The sequence below is a fragment of the Eretmochelys imbricata genome, chromosome 12 (genome assembly GCF_965152235.1).
Source record: "Eretmochelys imbricata isolate rEreImb1 chromosome 12, rEreImb1.hap1, whole genome shotgun sequence".
In the NCBI taxonomy this organism is placed as follows: domain Eukaryota; kingdom Metazoa; phylum Chordata; order Testudines; family Cheloniidae; genus Eretmochelys; species Eretmochelys imbricata.
This window is the reverse complement of record NC_135583.1, coordinates 13,622,078-13,647,903: the sequence shown is the minus strand read 5'-3', so window position 1 is coordinate 13,647,903 and position 25,826 is coordinate 13,622,078. Positions and strand designations below refer to the sequence as shown.

Sequence of the window (25,826 nt, the reverse complement as noted above, 5' to 3'; positions counted from 1 at the left end):
AAAGGTTTAAAAAAAGAACTAGATAAGTTCATGGAAGATAGGTCCATCAATGGCTATTAGCCAGCATGGGCAGGGATGGTGTCCCTAGCCTCTGTTTGCTAGCAGCTGGGAATGGGTGACAGGGGATGGATCACTTGATGATTACCTGTTCTGTTCATTCCTTCTGAGGCACCTGGCATTGGACAATGTTGGAAGACAGGATACTGGGCTAGATGAACCTTTGGTCTGAGCCAGTGTGGCCATTCTTATGTTCTCAGAAACATGGTCTCTCTCCTGTAGTGGGAGTACAGCACAGGCAACTGTTACTTCAAAAGCTAAGGCATTAGACTTTGTCTTTTACATATGGTAAGATTATTCTCTTTAAACAGCCACATTCTGCTGACCACTTGCTCTTCGTAGTTTATAGGCTTATAAACTGTGAAAGAAAGAAGAGAATTTGATTGCTGTGATTAGCAAATGAATGAAAAAGGCATGGCCCATCTTGCTAGAAATAAAATGAATCTCGTATATTGGCACATTTTAAGTGAGAGCGTGCGTGCGTGTGTGTGTGTGTATGTATACCTTTTTGTAAAGACATAGTGTTTTTGTACAAATGGCCTTGGAGCTGCCAGTTTTTTATTTTGGATATTGCCTGGTAGTCTCTGAAGTAGATAAAGTATGGTTTTGTTTTAATCTTCCATTTACTAGGCATTGGATTGCAGTTACAGTCACAATGTCAGCACATAAAACGTTAAACATCACTGGTCTGAAAGAAGCTTCCATTGTCTTCTACCTTTGGTGCCGGGGGAATCTTGCCAGTCTTGCAGTGGTGGTTCTGTCAGTGTAATATGTCATGAAACATTTTTCAGTAATGACAGACATTGAATATGAGTGACAGGAACTCTGACCGAATGGAATGGGTTTAATTACCAGAGATGTGGGGTTACCTGAGATAAAACCAAATGGTTCAATTGTGCTTGGTTTTGACCCCTTGACTCAAAGTTACAGAGCAGCAAAGACAAATGGCTGATTAACCACCCCCTAACCCTCCTTTTCTGTGATAAACTTGTTTGGATTTCCCTGTCTGAAAAAATCTAAGTGTAGTATGTTTCTAAAAGGAAATATGATAGGAAAACAAAGGGTCCTGGTACTAGTCATTTTCTTCTCTTACAGACACAAAGCAGAAAGCTGTCATTCTATCTTGGAATGTATCTAGGACACAGTGTCCAGAAATCAATACAAGATAAATGATTGCTCTCTTAACCTCACCTTTCTTCTGCTGCAGCGGTTACATTGCTCCCGTTCACCTGTAGCCAACCTGACGCCAGAGTAAATGAGAGACCCTGCCATCAAAACTGTCTTCTTTTTGGTTGTTGTTGCTCCTCACTATTGAGTGCAGTTTTACATTTATTTCTAGTCCTGTGCCTACAGCTCCCAGATAGAGTTATAGCAAGCTGCCTAATTAAACTGTCGCTGTCTTCCCTCACTTGACTGCCTTTACAAAGTCATTTAACTAACAGACATTCCTGACTATTAAAGCTAGTAGCAGCGTGTCTCCAGTACTGGAGATAAAATGAATGAAATTTGTTAATCTGCACTGACACTTGATCCTAGATGTTGAACTAACGCTGTAGCACCTGAACTTTTTTCTTTATTGTAATTAGTTCTCATGTTATTATTTCATATAATAAATTGGAGAAAATTGCAACAGGTAATTGCAATTCTTGCAATTCTTCAAGTTGATTTATGGGTGCTGGGTGAATACAGCATTCATCTTTTGCATTCTTGAAAAGCACACTCCAATGTACGCTCAGATCCAGGATCCAGGATTGTACTAACCAAATACTGTAATAGGATGATGTATTTCCTTCATCTAAGAGGAATGCCATTTTTAACTCTCAACGCTTCTGGTAATAAAGATAAATTTTGCCTTTGTAGTTTTATCAAGTGTTGATTTAAAACAAATATTTTGAATGCAAATTTAATACATTCTTAAATAGCACATCAAAAGCAGTACATGCCATCAATGACAAAATTAAAATAGGGTTGGAATTACACAGTGGAATTCAGTTCTGTTTGAAGGGGCAAACATTAAAAATGACTTGCAATTTTTTCCATCTAATTTAGTTTGTGTTTTTTGTTCAGAGAATTCAGGGTGATTTTTCTTGCTGGGTGGGGAGGTCTCTTAGAGCCTCAAAAGATTACTACCACTCCACTTCCCAAATGCTTCCCTTAACTTCCTCCCTCTCTAAAAAGCCAGGCAGTCCCTCCTGAGTCTTTTCTTCCAGCTCTTTCAACAAGACAGATTAACTGGAGGCTTCCAGCTTGCCCTGTATGCATGATAACATAACTAGGTAACATAACCTTAACTAACTAGGGAATAAGATTTATCCCTGTGCATAGCTTTTGGTAAAATAATAAATGGGCTAGGCACAGGATTACTCCATGGAGTGAAGGAAACCCTCTTCTCCATTGCTTCTAATGAAGCCTCACAGCTACAGTAGCTCCTGAAGCTACTGGTCTCCATTGTCCCAGGGAGTTAGCTAGAGGAGCCATGAACTCATGGGTCCATTTAATGTGTTCCTCTCCAGCACAAGATCTGCCTCCATGCTAACATGGAGCAATCTCCACACACTTGTGCTCGACACCAAGCAGAAAATGGTGGACCCATACATACATCGGCGTCTGGCATCCAGTGTCCCACAGCACAGGGGAATTTCATTAGCACGGCCGTGTTCAGGGCCATCCATGGCTGTTATATGGGCTGAAGAGTTTGTCCCTTAATGTTTATATACTGCTTTGAAGAGTGAAAGTGCAGTAGTATTACACCTAGACTCAGATGGCTTTTTTGTTTATTTCTTTGTTAAGAGTGGCCTGAATCAGGCAACAAAGTCTAAAGCTTCCTCCCACAGCCCATACCTTTGGGAGATTCAGATACAAATCTGAATGTTATAGCTTAGATCTGTCTCTTTCATGTGTCAGGCTGGAACCCCCAGTCTGAACAATTCCAGAGGGTGTTCTCCATTTGACATTAGATGTCCATGAAATATCTAGCTCTCATCAGTTGTCCATACCATGCTGCAAGAGGGAAACATAAGCTTTATGGCCTTTTGCTCGGTATATTATCATTAGGCAGTCACTTAAAAAAAGGTAATTTATGATACACAAAGGTATGAGCCTCTAGCCATTTGTGTTGAATTTGGTGACCTTAGGTAACTACAGAGAGTCTATTTGAAAGGCCACTTGGTTCATTTCACTTGGTATGATTTTATTGGGACAGTAGAAGGAAGACCTTTACAAGTAAAACTTGAGACTGTTAACATACAGTAACTAATCTTTACATAGTACTCTATGTATAACTTGTTCCAAAAGTGATTCAGATGAAGGAAGCTGAGTTACTGTATGTCAGGAGACCTCTCCATAATAAAGTTTGGGAGGTAGTTTGGGAATATGCATTTCCTTTAATGGGATCTTTCCATCTGTCTTGATTAAAAGTGAGTCCTCCCTTGACATAACGATTGTGTGTATTCTTGGTTTATATTAATTATAGCTCAGACTGTTTGACTCTTGGGGTCTCTAGCCTTATTTTTACATTTTTGCTTAGGACTTGATCCTGCAAGTTGCATAGTAGCTTCAAGGTGCTGAGCATTAACATTTCCTAGGTCAGCATCCTTAACAGAATATACCATATGGTCTCACTGCACTATAGCCAAAGCTGCAGCCACAGGGGGCCCCTATATCATGGGGCCCTCAACCCAGGAAGGAAAGGTTGAAATTCGAGTGTGATGCTCAGTGCTTGTACCCCAGTGTCATGTGCTATCGAGGACAAGCTGTTTCATGCTGAGGCAGATCTCTGTGCTGGTAATAACTTCAGCCTGTTGGGGCTATTGGACTGTTGAACTTTTATCACAGTTGGGGTGGGGCCCTTCTCAGATTCCCCAGTTCTTTCTGTTTAAAAGGAAACAAGCATTAAGCATTGAAGATGCAATATTCTGATGCATCAGCTGATATTATTGTTAAAGCATTCCTCCAGAGCAAGACCAAGTGTGTATGTTATATTGAGCAAGATATAGTTTTGTATGAAAAGATCACTGATGATACTCTATTATTTGGAAATATTCATACCAAGACCTGTTCTGTATACATTGAATAAAATAGAAAATAGCAAATAGCAATCTTAAAGATGCCACATTTCAAATCATTTGGACATAAGGGGCAATTGGTCATCACCAGCAGTTCACTTCCATCTTCTGTGTATGGCTGGTAGCACATCTGTGTACAGGTATAAAGTAAAACAAGCCTTGTATTAGAAACCCATTTACTTCCTTCTCTTCACTGCTCCTAATGTAGTCACTCTTCCTCCATTCTAAGTCTTAGCTGATAGTCCCATTTGGCTCACCTGTATATATCTTTGTCAACACTGTTCAGGCTATTTCCAGTGAGCACAACAGTACATGGAAAACATTCTTTATATGTTCGGCCTTTTGCACACAAATCTACTGAAAGTGAATTGCTGCAATCTACAAACAAATACCAGATAAAGTGCTATTTTTTCCTTGGGAACACTGCACCTGACAAAGTTCTCATCCAGCTTCTTTTGGAAATAGCAGGAGCTTTATTTTTATAGTCTTATTTTTCTATTGCAGAAAAATGCAACTTTATCTTAAACAAAACGCTGCTTGTTGTACTACTTTAAAAATCAATATCACAAAAGCAGTTGAACATGAAATAACTTTTTAAAGGAAATATTGAAATTACAATGCTGATCTATTTTCAGTGCAAGACCTTTATATTCAAAATATGTATTAAAAATAATTTGTCATTTACCAGTACAAGTGCATAAGTAGGTGGAGTTTCAACCATGCCTGTGATAAGAGGTTACACACATTGAGTGAAGTCCAAATTTATATTTGTCCTCAATTTTAAGTCCTAAAAACAACAAAAAAAGTAACAGTCTAAGCTTTCTCCCCAAATGTAGCTGTTCCCGTAGTTCATCCTCATCTTTAGTTCCCTCTGCCTCCGCAAGAGGCTGCAACTGCTTTGATACTCTTATATTGGTGCTTATTGCATTCTGGTTATAATCCTGGATTTTCATTTAAATTATTACTTTTATTTTGGTGTTTGGTGTTCTGTAAAGTAGAATGTCGCTTTAAATTGCTCAGACTTCACACATGAAAGTCATACTGTCTTGCTAATCATTGTCCTGCATTTTTTAAAAATGACTAAGTAAAATAGATCCTGAGCTGTAATCTAACCCATTGTTTAGGGAGGGATAGCTCAGTGGTTTGAGCACTGGCCTGCTAAACCCAGGATTGTGAGTTCAATCCTTGAGGGGGCCATTTAGGGATCTGGGGAGTTGGGGATTGGTCCTGCTTTGAGCAGGGGGTTGGACTAGATGACCTCCTGAGGTCCCTTCCAACCCTGATATTCTATGATTCTATGATTGTGCCTCTCTGGCACAGGAAAAAAAAGCAAGAAAGCACATAGACCTTCCTAGCTGAGGATTCCGTTACCGTCATTTACAATAAGGCTCCTCTACACCAGTGCTACTGAAAGTGGTAGTCCGCGGACCGGTGCCAGTCCGCAAGCCATCGGCTGCTGGTCTGCGCGCACATTGGAAAAAAAAATTGTCGGTCCCCCACATTAGATAGCTTGAGAAGCACTGCTCTACACCATTCTGGCAAGGTAAAGGATCCTTAATTGACTAACAGTGGGAACATTAGCAGCCTGCCTGCTTAGTTGTTATGTTTCTGCTCTGTCTCAGGGACAGAGCCTGCTTCACACATCCCTACGCCTCCAAACCTGGGATGCAGCAACAGCGAGCAAGCAAGACGGACAGAGTGAGTTTCTCTCACTCATTCACATGCAAGCACAGGCCCAGCCCCACCACCTTAAAATCTCTCAACGCATGCACACCTAGCTTCCCTTCTCCCCCCCACGGTGATCTGCCCCCTGCTGTTGGCTGCTCCCAGCATTTGTTCCCCACAGATTTTTTGCTCCCCCATTTTTCTGCGGGGGAGCCAAGAAATCTGCAGAAGATATAAATTCTGTACCTCCACAGGGGCAGAGAATTCCCCCAGGAGTAGTGCTGTGTTTGCTGAAGCGATAATATTCCAATGGGATGTTGGTGATGTACCTGGTACATGGGGCTGCATCAGAGATGTGTTTTGCTACCATGCTAGATACACGAGGCATCAACAGTGTAGTAAATTTTATGGGATGTAGCCTCATACTTGTAAAAAGAAAAGGAGTACTTGTGGCACCTTAGAGACTAACCAATTTATTTGAGCATAAGCTTTCGTGAGCTACAGCTCACTTCATCGGATGCATACTGTGGAAAGTAGAAGATCTTTTTATACACACAAAGCATGAAAAAATACCTCCCCCCACCCCACTCTCCTGTTGGTAATAGCTTATCTAAAGTGATCACTCTCCTTACAGTGTGTATGATGATCAAGTTGGGCCATTTCCAGCACAAATCCAGGGTTTAACAAGAACGTCTTGGGGGAGGGTAGGAAAAAACAAGGGGAAATAGGTTACCTTGCATAATGACTTAGCCACTCCCAGTCTCTATTCAACCCTAAGTTAATTGTATCCAATTTGCAAATGAATTCCAATTCAGCAGTCTCTCGCTGGAGTCTGGATTTGAAGTTTTTTTGTTGTAATATCGCAACTTTCATGTCTGTAATCGCGTGACCAGAGAGATTGAAGTGTTCTCCGACTGGTTTTTGAATGTTATAATTCTTGACATCTGATTTGTGTCCATTTATTCTCTTATGTAGAGACTGTCCAGTTTGACCAATGTACATGGCAGAGGGGCATTGCTGGCACATGATGGCATATATCACATTGGTGGATGTGCAGGTGAACAAGCCTCTGATAGTGTGGCTGATGTTATTAGGCCCTTTGATGGTGTCCCCTGAATAGATATGTGGGCACAGTTGGCAACGGGCTTTGTTGCAAGGATAGGTTCCTGGGTTAGTGGTTCTGTTTTGTGGTATGTGGTTGCTGGTGAGTATTTGCTTCAGGTTGGGGGTCTGTCTGTAGGCAAGGACTGGCCTGTCTCCCAAGATTTGGGAGGGTGTTGGGTCATCCTTCAGGATAGGATTAATAATGCGTTGGAGGGGTTTTAGTTGGGGGCTGAAGGTGACGGCTAGTGGCGTTCTGTTATTTTCTTTGTTAGGCCTGTCCTGTAGTAGGTGACTTCTGGGAACTCTTCTGGCTCTATCAATCTGTTTCTTCACTTCCGCAGGTGGGTATTGTAGTTGTAAGAATGCTTGATAGAGATCTTGTAGGTGTTTGTCTCTGTCTGAGGGGTTGGAGCAAATGCGGTTGTATCGCAGAGCTTGGCTGTCGACAATGGATTGTGTGGTGTGGTCAGGGTGAAAGCTGGAGGCATGTAGGTAGGAATAGTGGTCAGTAGGTTTCCGGTATAGGGTGGTGTTTATGTGATCATCGTTTATTAGCACTGTAGTGTCCAGGAAGTGGATCTCTTGTGTGGACTGGACCAGGCTGAAGTTGATGGTGGGATGGAAATTGTTGAAATCATGGTGGAATTCCTCAAGGGCTTCTTTTCCATGGGTCCAGATGATGAAGATGTCATCAATATAGCGCAAGTAGAGTAGGGGCGTTAGGGGACGAGAGCTGAGGAAGCGTTGTTCTAAGTCAGCCATAAAAATGTTGGCATACTGTGGGGCCATGCGGGTACCCATAGCAATGCCGCTGATTTGAAGGTATACATTGTCCCCAAATGTAAAATAGTTATGGGTAAGGACAAAGTCACAAAGTTCAGCCACCAGGTTAGCCGTGACATTATCGGGGATACTGTTCCTGACGGCTTGTAGTCCATCTTTGTGTGGAATGTTGGTGTAGAGGGCTTCTACATCCATAGTGGCCAGGATGGTGTTATCAGGAAGATCACCGATGGATTGTAGTTTCCTCAGCAAGTCAGTGGTGTCTCGAAGGTAGCTGGGAGTGCTGGTAGCGTAGGGCCTGAGGAGGGAGTCTACATAGCCAGACAATCCTGCTGTCAGGGTGCCAATGCCTGAGATGATAGGGCGCCCAGGATTTCCAGGTTTATGGATCTTGGGTAGTAGATAGAATATCCCAGGTCGGGGTTCCAGGGCTGTGTCTGTGCGGATTTGATCTTGTGCTTTTTCAGGGAGTTTCTTGAGCAAATGCTGTAGTTTCTTTTGGCAACTCTCAGTGGAATCAGAGGGTAATGGCTTGTAGAAAGTCGTGTTGGAGAGCTGCCGAGCAGCCTCTTGTTCATATTCCAACCTATTCATGATGACAACAGCACCTCCTTCGTCAGCCTTTTTGATTATGATGTCAGAGTTGTTTCTGAGGCTGTGGATAGCATTGTGTTCCACACGGCTGAGGTTATGGGGCAAGTGATGGTGCTTTGTGTGTATAAAAAGATCTTCTACACTTTCCACAGTATGCATCCGATGAAGTGAGCTGTAGCTCACGAAAGCTTATGCTCAAATAAATTGGTTAGTCTCTAAGGTGCCACAAGTACTCCTTTTCTTTTTGCGAATACAGACTAACACGGCTGTTACTCTGAAACCCCTCATACTTGTGTAATTTATGCAGAAAAGTGATACCTGTGTTTTTTCCATCTAACTGATACAAAAATAAGTATTGCCCCCCTTAGAATTTTACTCCACAAAAGGAAGACAAAGCGGCCAGAGCTTCAACTGGACTACTTTACTTAAGTAAAATTACTCACTTGAGTAAGTGGTTGCAGGCTTGAGCCTTTGGAGATTAATGGCAGCAGTCACCAGATTTGGGAAGAATAAAGAGATATGTTCATTTACAAGTCTAAGAAAATTGTCATCTAAATATCAATAGGCACAAAAACTAATGAATCAGACTTTCAAAGGTAAGTAATATACTGAAAAAAAAGAAACACTAATACTGTCTCAGTACGGAAAAGTAAAAGGAACTGTTTGCCAGTCATAAATGAATATTTATTTCCTCACATAGGTGCTTATGTTGTTATAATGTTCTTACCACACTGTTTCTCCCCAAGACTTATTAGACTGAATCTTTCCTCTTAGATCCGGGAACAAGATCCTTATTCCATGTGTCTGAGCAAACCATTTCTACCTATTTTGGATGCCAATCCCAGACTGGTTTTACAAGCTGAGAAACCCAGTCAAAAATGCATTCCATGACTGCACCTCTAGCTGCCATTATGAGACCTTGCAGAAAACCCAACATTGCATGGCATCTGAAGAAATGAACCCCACTCTGCTCCATAAGCCTGACATGGGCAGGAGTTAAGAATGTGATTAGTGAACTGATGGATGATGCACAGTTCCATGCCTCAATAGCAAGTTGTTCCCAGGGGGACTTTTCTGACCTGCTAAAATCATGTCCAGTCCCAAAACAGTTGAAGGTGTCTTTGCTATTTGCCAAGGAAAATTTGAAACCAATCTGGGGTAGTGAGAAGATTTAACACTTTTCAGAATATTAGATATCCTGATTTAAAAAAACAAAAAACTTTCAGCAAAAGAACATAGGGAGTATTATATCCTGTATCTTAAATTTCCACAATTTTGAAAAAAAAATAGGGCTAAATTTTCAAAATTGGATATGTAAGGTTAGGTCATCCAGCTTTGCATTTGGATTCACAAATCAGCCTTTAGTTCCTTAAATTTACATTATACTGACTAAGTGCTGATTTGTGCATTGCAATGTATTCTGCCCTTTGTGCCTTTAGGTGCGGTCAACACTGAAAAGCTTTGCCAGCATGTGAAAAACTCGTACCCTTAACCAACATAATTATGCCAACTGAAGTCCCACTGTAGACACCATTATAGTGGGAAAAAAAGACTTTTTGATTGTATAGCTTATTTTGTTTCGGGAATTGGTATAAAATAAACTATACCAGCAAAAACTTTTGCCCATATAAGCTGCATCTCTACTAGCAGGGTTTACCAGTATAGCTATACATAGTGTAGACATAGGTCTAAATGACTGTATGTTTCCCACAACGTGAGAAGAGCACACAGAAGGGCTTCCCTTTTGTTTTCTAGGGGCACTTAAAAATGGTAATGGGTTCTACTGTGCTTTTAGCAACAGCTACACTTCGGGGGTCCTGCAGAGTCACACTCCCCAGTGGGGCAACAGGAAGCATTGCTCAATGAAGCTCTCAGACACTCAGGGGAGTATGGCTGCTGCTAGATCCCTTAAAAGGAAATGGCATACAGTCTCCCTGTGTGGCTAGCCAACTCTTCTGGTCAGTGTGGGGTTGGGGGGAAAGGAGGAAGAACTATGATCTTGCTTCCTCCCTGTTTTTTTTCAGGTTGTCTAGTGCACTGAAGAGGTTTCAGGGACTGAAATTATGGTCGGTCCCTGAAAATGAAAGGTATATGCAAAGTTTGAAGCTTCTTGTGCCCTGCTCCTCTCTTGTCCATCTTTGTAGAGGCAGCCACAGTCTGTCTCAGAACCTTTAACAGCATAATTATCAAAAGCATCAGAAAATGAATTCAGCCTCAATATTTCCTGGTGCAAATAAAAGGATGTTTGCAAAGAAGTGCTCTTAAAGCACAGGTTTAACCAAAAGACAGCAAGGAAGCTAAATAAATGAATCACCAGAGAGTTTTGTGGCACTATATATTGAGAGAACTATTTAGAAGAGACTGGTTTGGTCCTGCTCCCATTAAAACACTGTTGATTCCCAAGGGACTAGAATTGGTCCATTATGTACATTTTTAAAGATTAAGTGGAAAGAATAACATGCTTTCTTTAAAAGAGTATTCTTTAAATTGTGGGAATATATATAAGTACAGATAGCATGTAGCTGACATCATATAGCTATGGTCCATCTGGCGAATACATATTTTAGAATGGGCACTAGTTTAAAATGATATGTATTTCAGTTGAGTAAATATGTATTTCGGTAATTTTCTAAAATGTTTATTAGTTACCCTATTATAAAAATCATTGTGGCCTAAGCAATTATTTACATGTGATTTCGAACAAGAATGGTTGAGAAGGATTTTAGTATATTTATATATAGGATGAGTTTATAACAATAAAAGAATTACAAGTCCTTCTTTTTACATAATTCTTTTGGCTCTTACAGAGTTTGCTGATTGAACGTAATTTCAACAGTAACACCAGTTCTCTGAATTAGTAATAATTAATTTCTGCATCCCTTTAGCATTCAAGGACAATATCTTATTAAGAGTGACATTTCATTTCACGGATCCTAAAAAAAAAAATCCCATTATCTTAAATTAATGTCCTTCATATCACTTCTATTAATATGGTTTGTTATAACTGGAGAAGCATAATTTGTTCTACATTTTAAATATATTAATAAGTATAACCATTTCTATCAAATAGCGAGGAGAGGAGAGGAATCTCTTTAAGGCAGGCTTTGATCTTACGAGGCCTACAAGGCTGAATCATAGCTAAATGTACCTGTCATATGATTGTTATCCAGAAAACACCTGGGTTGCTACTAGTTTTCATATTCAAAGTTCTGTTTTGTTTTACTTTAAATCTAAAGCTCTTGTAGCTCATGTCTCTGCAATTAAAGCTCCTCCTGCAAACCAGCCAGGAAAACATATGATACCATTTGCAATTGCAGAATGCGGCATGCTGTTCTTCTGTAATTATAATGGCCTGAGCAGTGTGGGGTTGGTTAGCCTTCCTTAACAATCATTAATCTATTGAGTCTTAGTTACTGTGGCCCATCTTGGAGAACAGCAGTCCTTGGCGTGAGGCACCTTGGGCTGTGAATTCGTTGTGAGCAAGGGATAGCCTTGTTTGTTACATTCTGCTGCTTGCTATTCCCCAAGGAGTCTGGCAAGAGATTTTTTTCATCTTCGTGATTGCTACTTGCCCTCTCCCTCGCTCTCCTGCTTGTCCCTTTATTTCTCCTTGTTGTGAAAGTTTTTTTCTGTGTGACTAGGAGTCTGTTTAGCAGACCATATTGCGAGTGAAGGTGCATCGTTTGTTGCCTGATTTTGGCAACACTGGGCAGTCAGCTGGGATGTAATTAAGACTCTGAGAACAGGCTGTCTTCTCCACAGGAAGGGCATGTTAGATGTTGCTGGGATTTGGGGCTGTCAGTTTGGCCAAGGCTGGAGAGTGAAAGCTAGGGACAGTGATCTTTCCTTTCATTTATAATCCCTTTATGTACAGTGTATGCACTTGGCAAAGTTTACATATAACCTAGTGTCTGGAGCGTACAAGCCAATGCGGCTAAATTAGCATATGTTACATGTATATTTTAGTAATATTTTAAAGCAAGTGCAAATTTCCAAAGTGAATTATGCATGTATGACAGAAATGGGGTTGTGTTGCATTGGATGTCAAATCCCACAACTTTTTGTCAAGACCATGGATTTTACATTAAAGAGGCAGAGAGACTAAACGAAGTAAAACAGTTTTAATTTTTAACAGTTTGGTCCAGCCCAAGGAGCCACTCTGACAGTTATAACTGACATTTGAATAATTGGAATAATTTAGAGAGGGGCAAATCCTGTATCAATAGTTATGCTTGTTCTATACGTTTTTTTTATGTAGGGATGGAGTTGAGTGGCTTAATTATTTAAAGTTCACTTAATGCAATGCAAAATACTGCTGTTCTGAAACTTTAGACTGAATTGCAGGAAGAAAAAAATCCTGCTTAAAATATTTCATTTTCTACAGAAGCAAGCTTAAGAAAGCATTATAAAACATTATTTTCCAACTTTTATGTTACATCAGTATAATGTAAAGAAAACTCAGAGATAAAAAGTGTCATTTGTGGCCTAAATTACTAGTTTCAGAGTTGCACATAGGTCAGTGGAGCCGATTCTCATCATCTTTACACAAGTATAAATCCAGAGTAATATCACTGACTTTAGCATTATCCCAGGTTTATGAGGAAACTGAAATCAGAAACTGTCCCAGTTTTTTTAAAGCAGTATCAAATTCCTTTGGATTCACATTACATTTCAAGTCTCTTTTCATAAGAAAATTAACATTAAAATGAATAGTAGCTATGAACTAATGAGCCTTTCCTGATAATTTTGTTAATGAACTGCTTTTACTAAATTGTGGCACAAAGCTAGGAGGGCTACCTATAGACATAAAGATTCTAGAATACTGTTTGCTGCTGGCTTTATCATTGTTTTACTCAGCGGGACATTAACAGATATTAACACTCACACAAGAAGTGTTAATCCACTGTTTATGATATTAACACCTAGTTAGACAAGTATAAAACATGCACATGGAATCCAACACAGAGACATGTACGTATGCATTCGAATAGGTAGAAATGTTCATTTAAAGGTTATAAATTTCACTTGAGCTTTGGTAGTTGTAAAACTATTGCACCACATTTAAAAACAAAACATAACAAGTAAACTATATCCTTACCATGCTATTGTACCTGCCATGTTGCACTTAAATGTTACACCGTCAGAAATTATGTTAATAAAATAATGTTGTGTAGGAAAGGACAATCAGTCTTGCATGATCCTTACAATGGAGATAAGGGAGCACATTGTTTAAACTAATTTTGTACATATTAGTCTTGAAGAGCATCTAAACATTATTGAAATGCTGTATTGTTTGCTGTGCAAACGGGGTAGTCAGACTTCCTTGTAACCAGATTAGCAATCCTTGGGGGATTCTCAAAGCTTTTTAAAATTATGGTGGGGTTTTTTTTCTGGGTCAGTCTAAGTCAGTCCCAGGGGTGAAGTTGCCATCTGTCCTTTATATTAAAATAATCTCCTATATTATATACCTGATGTTCTTGTCCCAGAGATAAATGTTGTTAATTAAAGGACAGCATTTGTCCTTTATGCAGAATAAAGATTCTTTCCAGCCTTAATAATTTCTGGGTTCTGTGCACGCCCTTAAATATTGCCTAACCTAAATGTGATTTCTTATTCATTCAAGATCTTTGGTACACGTGGGGAGTTTAGTGGATGGTTTAGTAACCCAAACAATCATATATATTAATCCAGATTAGGTGGTGTTCATTTCAAACACTGATGGTAGAGCAGAGGATATAGGTTTTTGATGTACAGTAGTTAATTTATTTGAGGCAAATCCCCATTTGGGAGTGTTGCCTAAGAAAGGACTGCAGGTTTCAACCCCTTGTAATACAATTTTCTCTATCTCCACCTTCCTGATTACCTCCTCCCAGCATGCACTTGTTCTTGAGCAATGCTGCACCTTTTCATCTAACCCTATAACTTTAATGTCCATTATACCCCCAACACTCCTTCCATTTAGTGAGCATCTCAAGATTATACTTATTTGAGAGGTCCCATTCCAAACACAAACTACACATGTTCTATAACAGCATATTTACACGAGCCAAGCAATAAAAAATTGTATTACTGTTTTAGTAGAATCTTGTAAATGAGGATTTCTCATTAGCAGAGGGGCATTAAGAAGAAGAGGGAGTGTGCCTTTGTGGTTGTAGTGGTACCTCTGGCCCATGGTCACACTTAGTAACTCAATCACCTTTAAATACCACCGGTTTTTATGCTGTTTTCTGTCAGGATGTCTCAGGATTTTCATTGTTTATATTGCATCCTTCTCTTGCCTGGCTGACTTTTAGCTTATAAGCTGTACTTGGGCAGTGGGCATTCTCTGTGTGCCTCCAAAAGTTCCTAGAGAGTTGTGGGTATCATCATAAATAATTTAATTATTATTATTGTAATCTCTTATTAGATGCTTGTCATCTTCATACATCTTCTTTCCTCTCATAATCTTGTGTGGTGTGAAAACAAAGCATGGAAGGTGAACCATATCAGAGTTCATCCATGTGCCATGAAGGAAAACTAACATATATATTCTGATGTCAGAGGAACTCCACAGATGTCTGCAGAATAGTGTCAGGTGTGGAAAACACTTGGAAACAATAAACTGGGATCTAATTCCAGTATGCAGGAGGCTGGCAAATCCCTTCTGAATATCATGTTTATGGTCCATGGAAAGAGAGTATGCAGAATTCTCTCACAGTATTCAGGGTACAAGCGTCATATAAGCATAGTGACAGGCATTTTATTTCAATCCCTTGGAGGTGATAGACTCATGATAGTTCACAAAGCTATGTCTCCTGTGCAGAAGGTCAATTCATGGCTCCCACAGCCTCAGGTCAGCGGGTTATCCCTTTTTAAATATCTTTTTTAATTAATGGAGATTCCTTTGAGTGATTTAGTTTGCTTTTTTTAAAGTGAAAAAATCTGCAAATCTATTGCATTCTTAGGTGTTTTTCGTTTGTTCTGTCTGAACTAATTGCAGTAAGTGAACAGTGTTCTCTGAAATTTCACATATTAAAGTAGATTGAGAAATTACTCCAGGGGTAGTTGTAGCTCTGGTTCAGTCAGAGTTAAAGACTGGGCCAGATCCTAAGGGATTCTCTGGTAGGGCAGAGTAGCCATAAATCCAGGGATCTGGCCAACTGAGGATTTCCTCTGCATGGTGGAGTGATCTGGTGATGCAAAGGTGACACAGTGCTACCCGTGCCACCCTTCCTCTCACTCTGTCTTTATGCCCTGGGTGACTCCCAGCTGCTGTAAGTGCCACTTGGGCACAAAAGTAGAACATCTCTGAGGTCTGCCTAATGTTCCGAAATAAAGATGGGTTCATAGCTACTATTTCCCTTCTCTTTCAAGCTGCACCAAGCTCAGGAGAGACATGAGCCAGGATATGGTCCCTACTGTTAAGACAGTAAAAAATAAAAACTGTAGTTAGACAAAGAATGTAAGTTAAAAGACAGTGTAACAACCATTTGCCTAATTATGAGAGTGAGTAACCAGCAAATTCATTTCTTGGTTAGAACACAAGTGAACATGCAGAGAATTCATCTTTCAGCAAATAAAAAGGTGTATGTTGACAGATGAGCCTTGTTGTTTTAAATGACCATATTAAAAATTATGCAAAAATATGATTAACTCACATATAAAACACAGCTGAAGGATATAGCAGCACTCAACTGATATTACACTACAGGTTCATTTTCAAAGACAATCACTACCTAGCAATTCTGAATGCTACGAGGTTGTCACTGACATTTTGTGTACAAGAGATAGTGATAAATGGATTATTTTAAATGTCATTCTACAGCTTCTTAGAGTTGCAGCTTCTTAGACTTGTAATATACAGTTGTTGGTTAATACTGTATATACTTCACCAATCCTTTGTAATGAAATAATCTTCCCAAGTTGCATGCAGAAATGTCAATTTCTTTCTTCTTAAAATCACTCTTAAAATACACAGTATGTGTGGAGTCATGTGTAACTGTTTATAGAAAACTTCCCTAAGAATTCCGACTCTCCAGTCGCTTTTCGTATCATATGTTTAACACTGTCCTTGTTACCTTGGTGTTTCCCCCCTGTTAATGTTAATTAAACTGCAGAAGGTTTCTTTGCAGTTAATGGGGGGGCACACTTTAAAATTTAGATCATTAACATTTAAAAAGATTTTAATTGTTAAGCATAACAAATTTATACAGGTAGATTCAATTAATTGACATTTACATGTTCAGAGATCTTTTGCAGGGGCTATTCTCATAAAACTTTAAAGGTCCCAGAAGGAGTTCTCTATGCCATTCTTTCCATTTTTTGTCTTTTGTTCTCTCCATATTATTTCTTTGAAAGTACTGGGCTCTTTCTAACGGCCAGTTACTAAAATCAAATTGCTTTTAGCCTGTAACACGGAGAGAGGTTGGTTTCTACAGATTTACATGGAAAGACCCAAATAAAATTTTAAAATGTGCATATGTCATGTGTAATTGGTAAAGTGGCTTTAAAAAACATTGTGTTTGATCATTCCCCTCCACTTACACAAGTGAAGGAGAACTCAAGTGGGTGCATATATGATAGAAACATTCAAAGTAGGGAAAGCAATAATTCCAAGATATGTCCCTCCATTCCCAGAGGCTGCAGAAGCCCACAGCAGATACATCCTGAGTTTCGTGTCTCCATCGACTCCTTCACGTGCACAGTTGGAGGAGAAATAAACTGGGTGCAAATGAGGTGGGAGTTTGCAAAGGGTGGTAAGTAACAGCTCCTTGGAATGGGTTGTGGCAGGACAGGGATAGATAGAGACAGGGATATGACAGCTCTTTGTGGCATTATCTTTCATCAGCTTGTGGTGGGGGATCCTAGAGCAGTGGTTTTCAGCCAGAGGTCCGGGGCCTCCTGGGGTGCCATGAGCAGGTTTCAGGGGGGCCACCAAGCAAGGCGAGCATTAGACTCGCTGAGGCTCAGGGCAGAAAGTCCCACTGCATAGCGCTGAAGCCCAGGGCGCTGAGCCCTGTCACCTGGGGCTGAAGCCGAAGCCTGAGCATTGTAGCTTCGCAGGGGATCCCTGTGGTGTTCAAGCAATTGCCCTGCTTGCTACCCCCTAATGCCAGTCCTGGCTTTCATATGCAGAAAAACAGTGGTTGTGACACAGGTGGCCCATGGAGTTTTTATAGCATGTTGGGGGGTCCTCAGAAAGAAATAGGTTGAGAGCCCCTAGTGTTTGGACACTACACCAGTGTCTGCTGCCCCAATATCCAGGGAATGTCCCTGCTGTTCTCAGGGCATCTTCAGGTTACGGGAAAGTAAGGTCCTTGCCTTTTCTGTTAGAAGCAAACCACATTTCCACATTCTCCTGACTGAAGGAAACTCAAGGCTTGTCTACACTTACAAGAGAAAAATCACCCCCCTGAGTACAGGAAGTCTGAGCGCTTTAAAGCACTAGTGTAGATAGCCTCCGAGCGCTGGGAGTTAATCCCCTCGTGGAGGTAGATTACCAGGAGCACTGAGAGAGCTCTCTCCCAGCGCTCGCGCACGACCACACTCGCAATTCAAAGCGCTTTGAAGTTTCCGGTGTAGCCATGCCCTCAGTGACTTTCAGCTCATGGAGTTTTCTGTTCCTTCTACATTTTTTCTGGCACACGGCTCTGGCTCTTTTTTTCAGGATATTATCTTATTGGATGTAGTCACTGTTTTATACATTCAAAGTATATTGATTTTACTACATCTCAACTGTGAGGACATAATATGGGGTATCTTTTTAAGCAGCAAAGTACTATCAAGTTTACCATACTACCTAATCAACCCATTAAGATAATACTAAATTATATGAACCCTGTACAATTATATAGAGTATTACTGGAGGCAAGGGGAACTGGAGGTGGACTATCTCTAGCTCCATTATGCACCATAAAATAGTATATAATGGAAAAGTAGCAAAGGCACTCCTCTGTTTCTTTAGAAACATTCTGGCCACTGGGGTTAGTGCATAACTGTGTATATATATAATCCCAAATATGTTGGTAGAGGATACACTCTGTTAATGGAAACTTGGTTGTGTACCTTGGGATAGCCTTCTGAGTCACCAAGCCCATTGTACAGTGACAGAGAAGAGAGGAATTGGAGGGGGCCCAGGGAAGAGAGTGCAGTTTTGGTCATAATAAGGTTACATTGATGGCAAAACATCCAAGAAGTGATGTCTGAGAGAGAGAGGTGGGGGGGAGTTGAGATCTGGGAACTAGGTCAGGAGTGGAGAGAAAGAGCTGTAAATTGTTGGCATAAAGTTATTAGTTAAAGCTGTGTGAATAGATAGGATCGCTTAGAGAAAAGATGTCAACAGAGAAGAAGAGTGGACTAAGGAGAGATCCCTGTCGGTCATGGGAAGAGGAGGACCCTCTGAAACAAACAAACGGAAGAGTGATCACTGATGTGGTCTTAGAGACATGAAAGCCACGGGATTACAAGATTTAATGGATGTGTGATCAACAGTGTTGAAAGCCGCAGGGAGGTGGAAGAGGAGGGAATGGAATACAGACCTGGGATTTGGCTACAGAAATAAGATTAGAAACTTTGGTGAATGCAATTTCAGGGCAGTGGAGAAGGCAGAAGCCAGATTGAGAGGATTTAGAAAGGAATTTGAGGGGAGGAGCTCGAAGCAACATTTGTAGATGTTCCGTGAGCAGAAAGGTGAAAGGAGTTGGAGCAGTAGTTAAAGAGGAAGTTGGGGTTTCAGAGGGTTTTCCAAGCTTCTGCTTGAAGAGGAGCTTACTATAGTAAGGGTAAGGAATGGTGTCCCTAGCCTCTGTTTGTCAGAGGGTGGAGATGTATGGCAGGAGAGAGATCACTTGATCATTACCTGTTAGGTTCACTCCCTCTGGGGCACCTGGCATTGCCCACTGTCGGTAGACAGCATACTGGGCTGGATGGACCTTTGGTCTGACCCAGTATGGCCATTCTTATGTTCTTATATACCAAGCAAAAGGTTGAGGAGGAGAGAGGAGAAGGGAAGGCGTGAGTAAAGTTAGTAACCCAGAGGGGATATGGTCAAAGGGGCATGATACTGGAATCTGCTGACCAGTTACCACTAACAGGTTTCTTGAGGAAGACTAGCCTTGTCCTTGAAGTTGGAGGTAGGACCTGTCTTATGGAAGACAACTTGTGTCAGGAGCTGGGGTGTTTTTCTTGGTAGCTAGTGATTTACCCTGCTGGTTGGATTGATCCTAGCTGTGTGGCAGATAATCTAGGAAAAATAGCAACCTCACTATGACAGCACTCCACAAATCTTTGACTAGCAGGCTTACATCCAGAGCCTCTGCCTTCAGTGGTGATAGCAGCCATTTTGTGAGGGAAGGATACCCTCATCTGAAAAGGGAGCAAATATGGATGAAAAATGAAATGACTTCTTCACTAAATAAGTGTCTTTTTCTTGTAATAATATTCCAGATTGAGAAAAATTAGAATGGAATGACTAGAGATTAATATAAGGAAAGGCAGTACATTTTTTTACACATACACATGTGCAGTCTGTTTTATGCATCTGATTCTGAAGTTAGAAACTGGTAAGAAGACAGGACAGTTTCAAGTATGGAAAGTGTAAAATGTACTTTTGCATTGCAGCATCATGTTACTTTAGGATTTCTACTAACATGAAAATAAGAATATTTACTCCAGAGGGACTGAGATCTACACATAGATATTTTATGAAGGAAATAAATATTTTAAAATGCAAACACCAGAGTGTGTTGGTCCTTCAAAACAGGGTCAGAGACTTGTTCATCTTTTAGAAGTGTTGGTTTTTTAATGTATATCACTATAAACACTGAGCCTTTCATGGTAAAATAACTACTGTGTTACTTTTGCCAGTTGAAAAGAAACATACAGAGCTCCTTTTTGTTTCTAAAGATCACAAGATTTCTATAAATAGTGTAACAAGGCTTTGCTATATTGGGGAAGATGGAAGTTTTTAAAAAGTTGATTTATTCTATCCGGACCGCACAGAGGAGACCACCTGAATAGCATCTGACTGACAAGTTAAGTCATGTTACTTTTAATGAAGATAATTTCCTCAAGATGAGCAAAGCCATAGCAATGCTTTTATTAAGGCAAATGCTCCTTTTCTCTAGTTGGTCATTGTCTCTTTACCACCAAAATATTTAACAAAACACTTGGGGGACCATATTGTGTCTGGCCTTAGCAGGGATGTGGAAAGGGGATAGAGGTACAAAGTGCTGTTCACAAGAGCCAGGGACATTTGCAGTCCCTGCACTCTTCTGACTACCATCAGCTAGAACCTCTGTGTGCTCTAGGCAGGCTAAAAAGGGAGCTGGGAAGATTCAGAGCCATTACCTTGCAGCTCTCTAGCACATATACGCACACGCACTAGATAGTGGAGGTGTTGTATTATGCTCCTTTGTAATGAGTAGTGCAATGGGCTGCTTCTCTTTGTGCACCACAAAGTCGGAGAGTCATTGTGTCTAACTGTGTTGTAATGCATCCTGGAGTTCCTTACGGCCTCCAAAGCAGGCCTGTGCCCTAACAGTTAAATCTGGTTTTGGTTGCCTGGCCATTAATTTTAACACACATTTGGGTTTTTTAGGCAAGAATCTAATTGTACTTTGTGCACCCAAGTAAAAATTGTCAAGCTACATTTGCTCTTTGAGTGGTTTCTAGACTGGTGTTAGGTAAAAGCAACAAAGGGCTAAACTGCCATAATGTACAAAAAAAGAATGTAGACAATGGAGTCCCTAAAAGGAATTTTTTTCTCCATTTGTTTGCAAATAATATCCTGTTCATTGTGGGCCTTATTCTGATTGCAACAAGGTATTGAGCATCCTCCATTGCTGTTGACTTAAGTGGGAGCTGAGATTGCTTAGAATCTCAGAGGATTGACCCATATCAATTAGCAGCCACAAGGTTTCCAGTTTAAAGATTATATGTGTGCGTGGCAACAGGAGGTTAGAACAATTTCTGTAGCTTCAGTTCTTCACTCAGCTCCTCCTGTTGCTATCAGTACTGTTGATAGATACATGTTCAACTCTGCCATTGCTTAGAATTTGCGGTGGTGTTCAAGATTAAAATTCCAAGAAATATAAGAAAAGAACAAGGGGTGTAACTTATCAGGGAGGATTCTCCCAAACTGAAACCTGGAGACTTGTAGCTGTCATTCTGCTGCATTGCTGTAGTGTCAGCAAAGTGATTCCTTTGAAAAGTGAGATTTTTACAAAGTTGGGGTGGGACTGCTTTAAAAAATATTTTAAATATATAATAACTTTTTGGTGTGTGTGTGTGTGTGTGTAGTGACTTAAAAAGGAAAGCAGCAAAAGACAAATACCAGAGAAGAGTGAGCAAACAAACACTTCTAGAAAAGTGTTTGGGCATAGTAAGCAGGAGATTCACAGCAGATTGAAGTTAACTGTTGCTCTTTTCTTAAAGCAATATTGTAACTAGGGCTTTCAAGGGATTAAAAAGATTAATCGTGCAATTAAAAAAAATAATTGTGATTAATCACACAATTAATTGAACTGTTAATAATAGAATACCATTTATTTAAATATTTTGGATGTTTTCTACATTTTCAAATATATTGATTTCGGTTGCAACACAGAATACAAAGTGTATAGTGCTTACTTTATATTTTTGATTACAAGTATTTGCACAGAACCCCCCCCCCAAAAGAAATAATATTTTTCAATTTACTTTATACAGCTACTGTAGTGCAATCTCTTTATCATGAAAGTTGAACTTACAAATGTAGAAATATGTATACAAAAAACTACATTCAAAAATAAATCAAAAATAATATACACTTTGATTTCAATTACAACACAGAATAGAATATATATGAAAATGTAGAAAAAAAATCCAAAATACTTAATAAATTTCAGTTGGTATGCTATTGTTTAACAGTGCAATTAAAACTGTGATTAATTTTTTTAACAGCGAATTTTTTTTTAATCGCGTGAGTTAACTGCAATTAATCGACAGCCCTAATTGTAACCAGTGTTAAAGTGACATTTGTGAAATATAAAATAATTAATGCAAAATTTTACCAAATGTCTTCATTTCCCTTGGAAAAGAATCATATATTTTTGTGATTGCAAAACCTTGAACCTGCGTGGGCCAACTTATCATTGTGCTCTCAGGTTCCCAACTGCATGTGCAGTTACGCAGTCTGGCAGCAAAATGCACAGTTTTGGCCATGTCATGGATGTGTGCGTGTGTTTGTGACCATGTGCAGCCTTTGATATCTTAGCCCTGTGTGTTTACATTTAATCTCAATGTTTGTTAGAGTGTTTTTTTGTTTTGTTTTGTTCTTCCAAACTAAGAGAATGGGACAAAGCCAAACGAAGTCAATAGGGAGTCTTTCCATTGAGCTCAGTGGGTTTTGGATTAGGCCCATAAAATTTAGTTTTACTGGACATACAGCATTTTCATAGTGAAAGATGGAAATTAATATGGTACTCTTTAAAAGACTAGACTCCTCTGATAAAAATAAAGAACCCCTGTGCTCTGATTTCACTCTTAGGACTTCAGTCCTGAGTCTAGCTCAGAGAGGCCTACCTAAAACTATAATCAAGCTGATTGTATTGCATTGCTATTCTAATTTCCAATTTGAGATTTTGCTACATAATCTCTACTACAGTGTATCTAATCTTCATGAAACCCAGAGTCTTCATATAAACTTTATGGATTTCCCTCCATGTGTCTTTGCTAAACTGAGATGTGTCTTCTGGCTGAGCAGTAGAGACATTAAATTACTGAGTAAATCAATACAGCGTTGTAATGTCACTGTATCTTTTTCAAAGACCAGCTCAAATTTTGTATGCTGTAGCTTTGATCCTTTTCATTTAATTCTAAGTACACTTGTTATTATAGTAACTGTTGTTTGTATGTTATTTTAGCTTTTTACTTAAGTAGCTATTTAGCAATTTAAATGAAAATGTAATTAGCTTACATCTGTTTTACATACATGTAATACCACTCAGATGTATACTTCTATTAAAGCCATATTTTCTTTTTGGCCAAAAGACATGAAAACAAAATTGTACCAATCATATGATACATCTTTTTTTTAACACAAAATTAGTATACACAAAATGTATGTTGTGATGGTAACAACATTCTATATTTATGGGGGGAGACAGTGAAAAGCTAAAATAAGAGGATTGGTATATCATTTAGTTGCACAGTTAGTTGCTCTCAGTGACACTAGTGAAAATCCAGAGGCACTCCATTGAAGTTAGTTATGATTAATTACAAAACTCATCATCCTTAATAACCCTTCTCTTTATGAGCTAAATACTATTCTCTGGAATTCCACTGAAGTCTATAGAGTCCCTCTGGATTTATACGAATGTAAATGACAATATTTGGCTGTTAGTGAGTTGAATTACTAAAAATGGTAAATTTTCTGTCTATTGTCATGATCTTATAAGTTACGGACCACCATCAACTAGCTTTAAAGGAGATGAGGAAGGATGTTCTTGTGTTTTATGTCATGGACAAGGACACAGAAGCTCTGTGTTCAGTTCCCCACTCTGCCACAGACTTCCTCTGTGACCTTGGGGAACCACTAAATCTCTGTGTGAATCAGTTCTTCCATCTGTACAACCAGGATAATAATACTTCCTTTCTTCCATCCTTCATCTGACTTTTCTATTTAGATTCTAAGCTCTTTAGGACTGTGTCTTACTATGTGTGGATACAATGCCAAGCACAATGGGGCTATGGTCACTCGGCAGCTCACTGAAGACACTCGGTATCTTGTAGGACAGGTCCCTTTATCTGTCTCTGGAATATCCAGTTTATCTGTTTGGAACAAACTAACAATGGCCTAAAAATGCTAACAGTTACAGTGTTTATTCAATAATATATTACACTGCACTTCATACTGGTAAATAATACTCTAAAACCTGCATTAGTAAGATAAGGCAACTCTGATTTATTTGTTTATTTCATCTATTTTGAATGTATACTCACATAATTTCTGCTACTTGGAACAAGTGAATACTTTAATAACTTGCAATTGTTTCTGTACATGTCAGTGTTCAACTCTCTGCCTATTAAGAGAATAATTTTAAAGGAAGCTTTTTCTTGTATTTCTTTCTTTTGTATATGTAAATTGCCAATCCTGCAGCTGCATGTGTAAGTGAGGCTGCATATAGGCACATGATTCTGCCCATCTTATGGAGCTGTGGGGACAGAATCTAAATTTAAGTTTCCCCCCATTATTTCATTATTAAATAGTTTAGGGCCAAATCTTGCTGCCTTTCAGTGGGAGTTTTGCCTGATTGAGGACTATAAGGTTTGCCCCTAAAGATTGTTTAAACTCTCCACTTAATGCATGGGCAAGAGGAGGCCACAAAAGGTCAGTTTTATGGGATTGTTTCTCATTACAGTGGTGCCTGGTAGCCCTGCTATACAAAGTTTGTATTTCAGGAGTTTATAATATGGTGTCTCCTTGAGAGCCATTAAGACCTATTGAGGCAATTCCCATGTAATCCAATGAGACATTTTTCTTTTATCTTTTTTTTTAAATAATCAACATTATAATGCAGAGAGAATGAAATACAGAAAAGTTTATTAAAATAATGTAAGGAAGGGATTGAAAGCTGAGACACTGAGTTGTAGCCTGACCTTCCTGCATAGAAATGCGTGGCAGGGGAAAAACTCACACACACTTGAATGATCCAGTGCTTTTTCGTTTCTGGAGATCCATGGCATGCTCCCTTCATACAGGCAGAGGCAGACACATTGGCCTCTAGCTCTGGTGTTAGACTAAGATTGGTGGCTATGTATTTTTAAAATATTTGGGTCTTAACTGTCTGTGTGTGGCACAAAGCCACATGCTTGGCACTGGGAGCATGACTCACTTTCTGTGCTACCAATGCTTATCAGTATGTGTTAGTTCTCCGTGACCTCTCTGATGGTAGTCACAGAATAGGTTGACAAATTATATTAAAGATAACTCTGTATTGTTACATTGCAACTGGCCATATGATTTAGAGTGGCTTTAGGTAGGACCATGCTGTGTACAGGGGCTTGCACAGAGTTGGTAAATAAAGCTACTGTTAGCTACATGGTGATGGAAAGCACAATTGTTACCTGCTTTGCCTTCCAAACTGTTTCCCATTTCAACATAATTTTTCCAGTTACTGCTCAATTGCTCCCCTCTGCTCCTGGCAACAGAGTGGAACTTAGTGCACATTGTCCATAACTTGTCCTTTTTTTTGTGTAGGTATTGCAACACTTGTGGTAAATAAAGTTACTCTCAGTGGTGCATTGAGGTGGGTTAAGGTTTTAGCCTTAACTTGGATTTTTGTGGCTTTTGATCAGTTAAGCCCTTAACACCCTTAACATTTTAACACATTTTTTGCCCTTTTAACACATTTCCTCCCCCCCTTTTTTTTAAACTTTTGTGGTATAAATAAAACTGTTAGACATGTTCTAGGATGGTGTGGTAGGGCAAGGGGGGAAAGAACCCAGTTACACGATTAATCACAGTTATTAAAATGCTTATGTAGCATGTAACATCTTTGCATTTGTGTTATGATAGCTCTCTTTGTTGATGAGGTAAAT

At 39.6% G+C, this 25,826-nt stretch overlaps 1 protein-coding gene across 7 annotated transcripts in view; it reads left to right on the top strand.

The window, feature by feature from the left end:
• Positions 1-25,826, top strand: part of FTO (FTO alpha-ketoglutarate dependent dioxygenase) — a 330,710-nt gene that overhangs the window by 191,546 nt on the left and 113,338 nt on the right. For 2 of the 7 annotated variants that reach the window (XM_077830857.1, XM_077830850.1), the window contains one exon: positions 16,884-17,002. The exons of the other annotated variants lie outside the window; for them this stretch is intronic. In XM_077830857.1, coding sequence (XP_077686983.1) covers positions 16,884-17,002 — 119 coding nt within the window. The remainder of the gene's footprint in view (positions 1-16,883; positions 17,003-25,826) is intronic. 7 annotated transcript variants of the gene reach the window in all.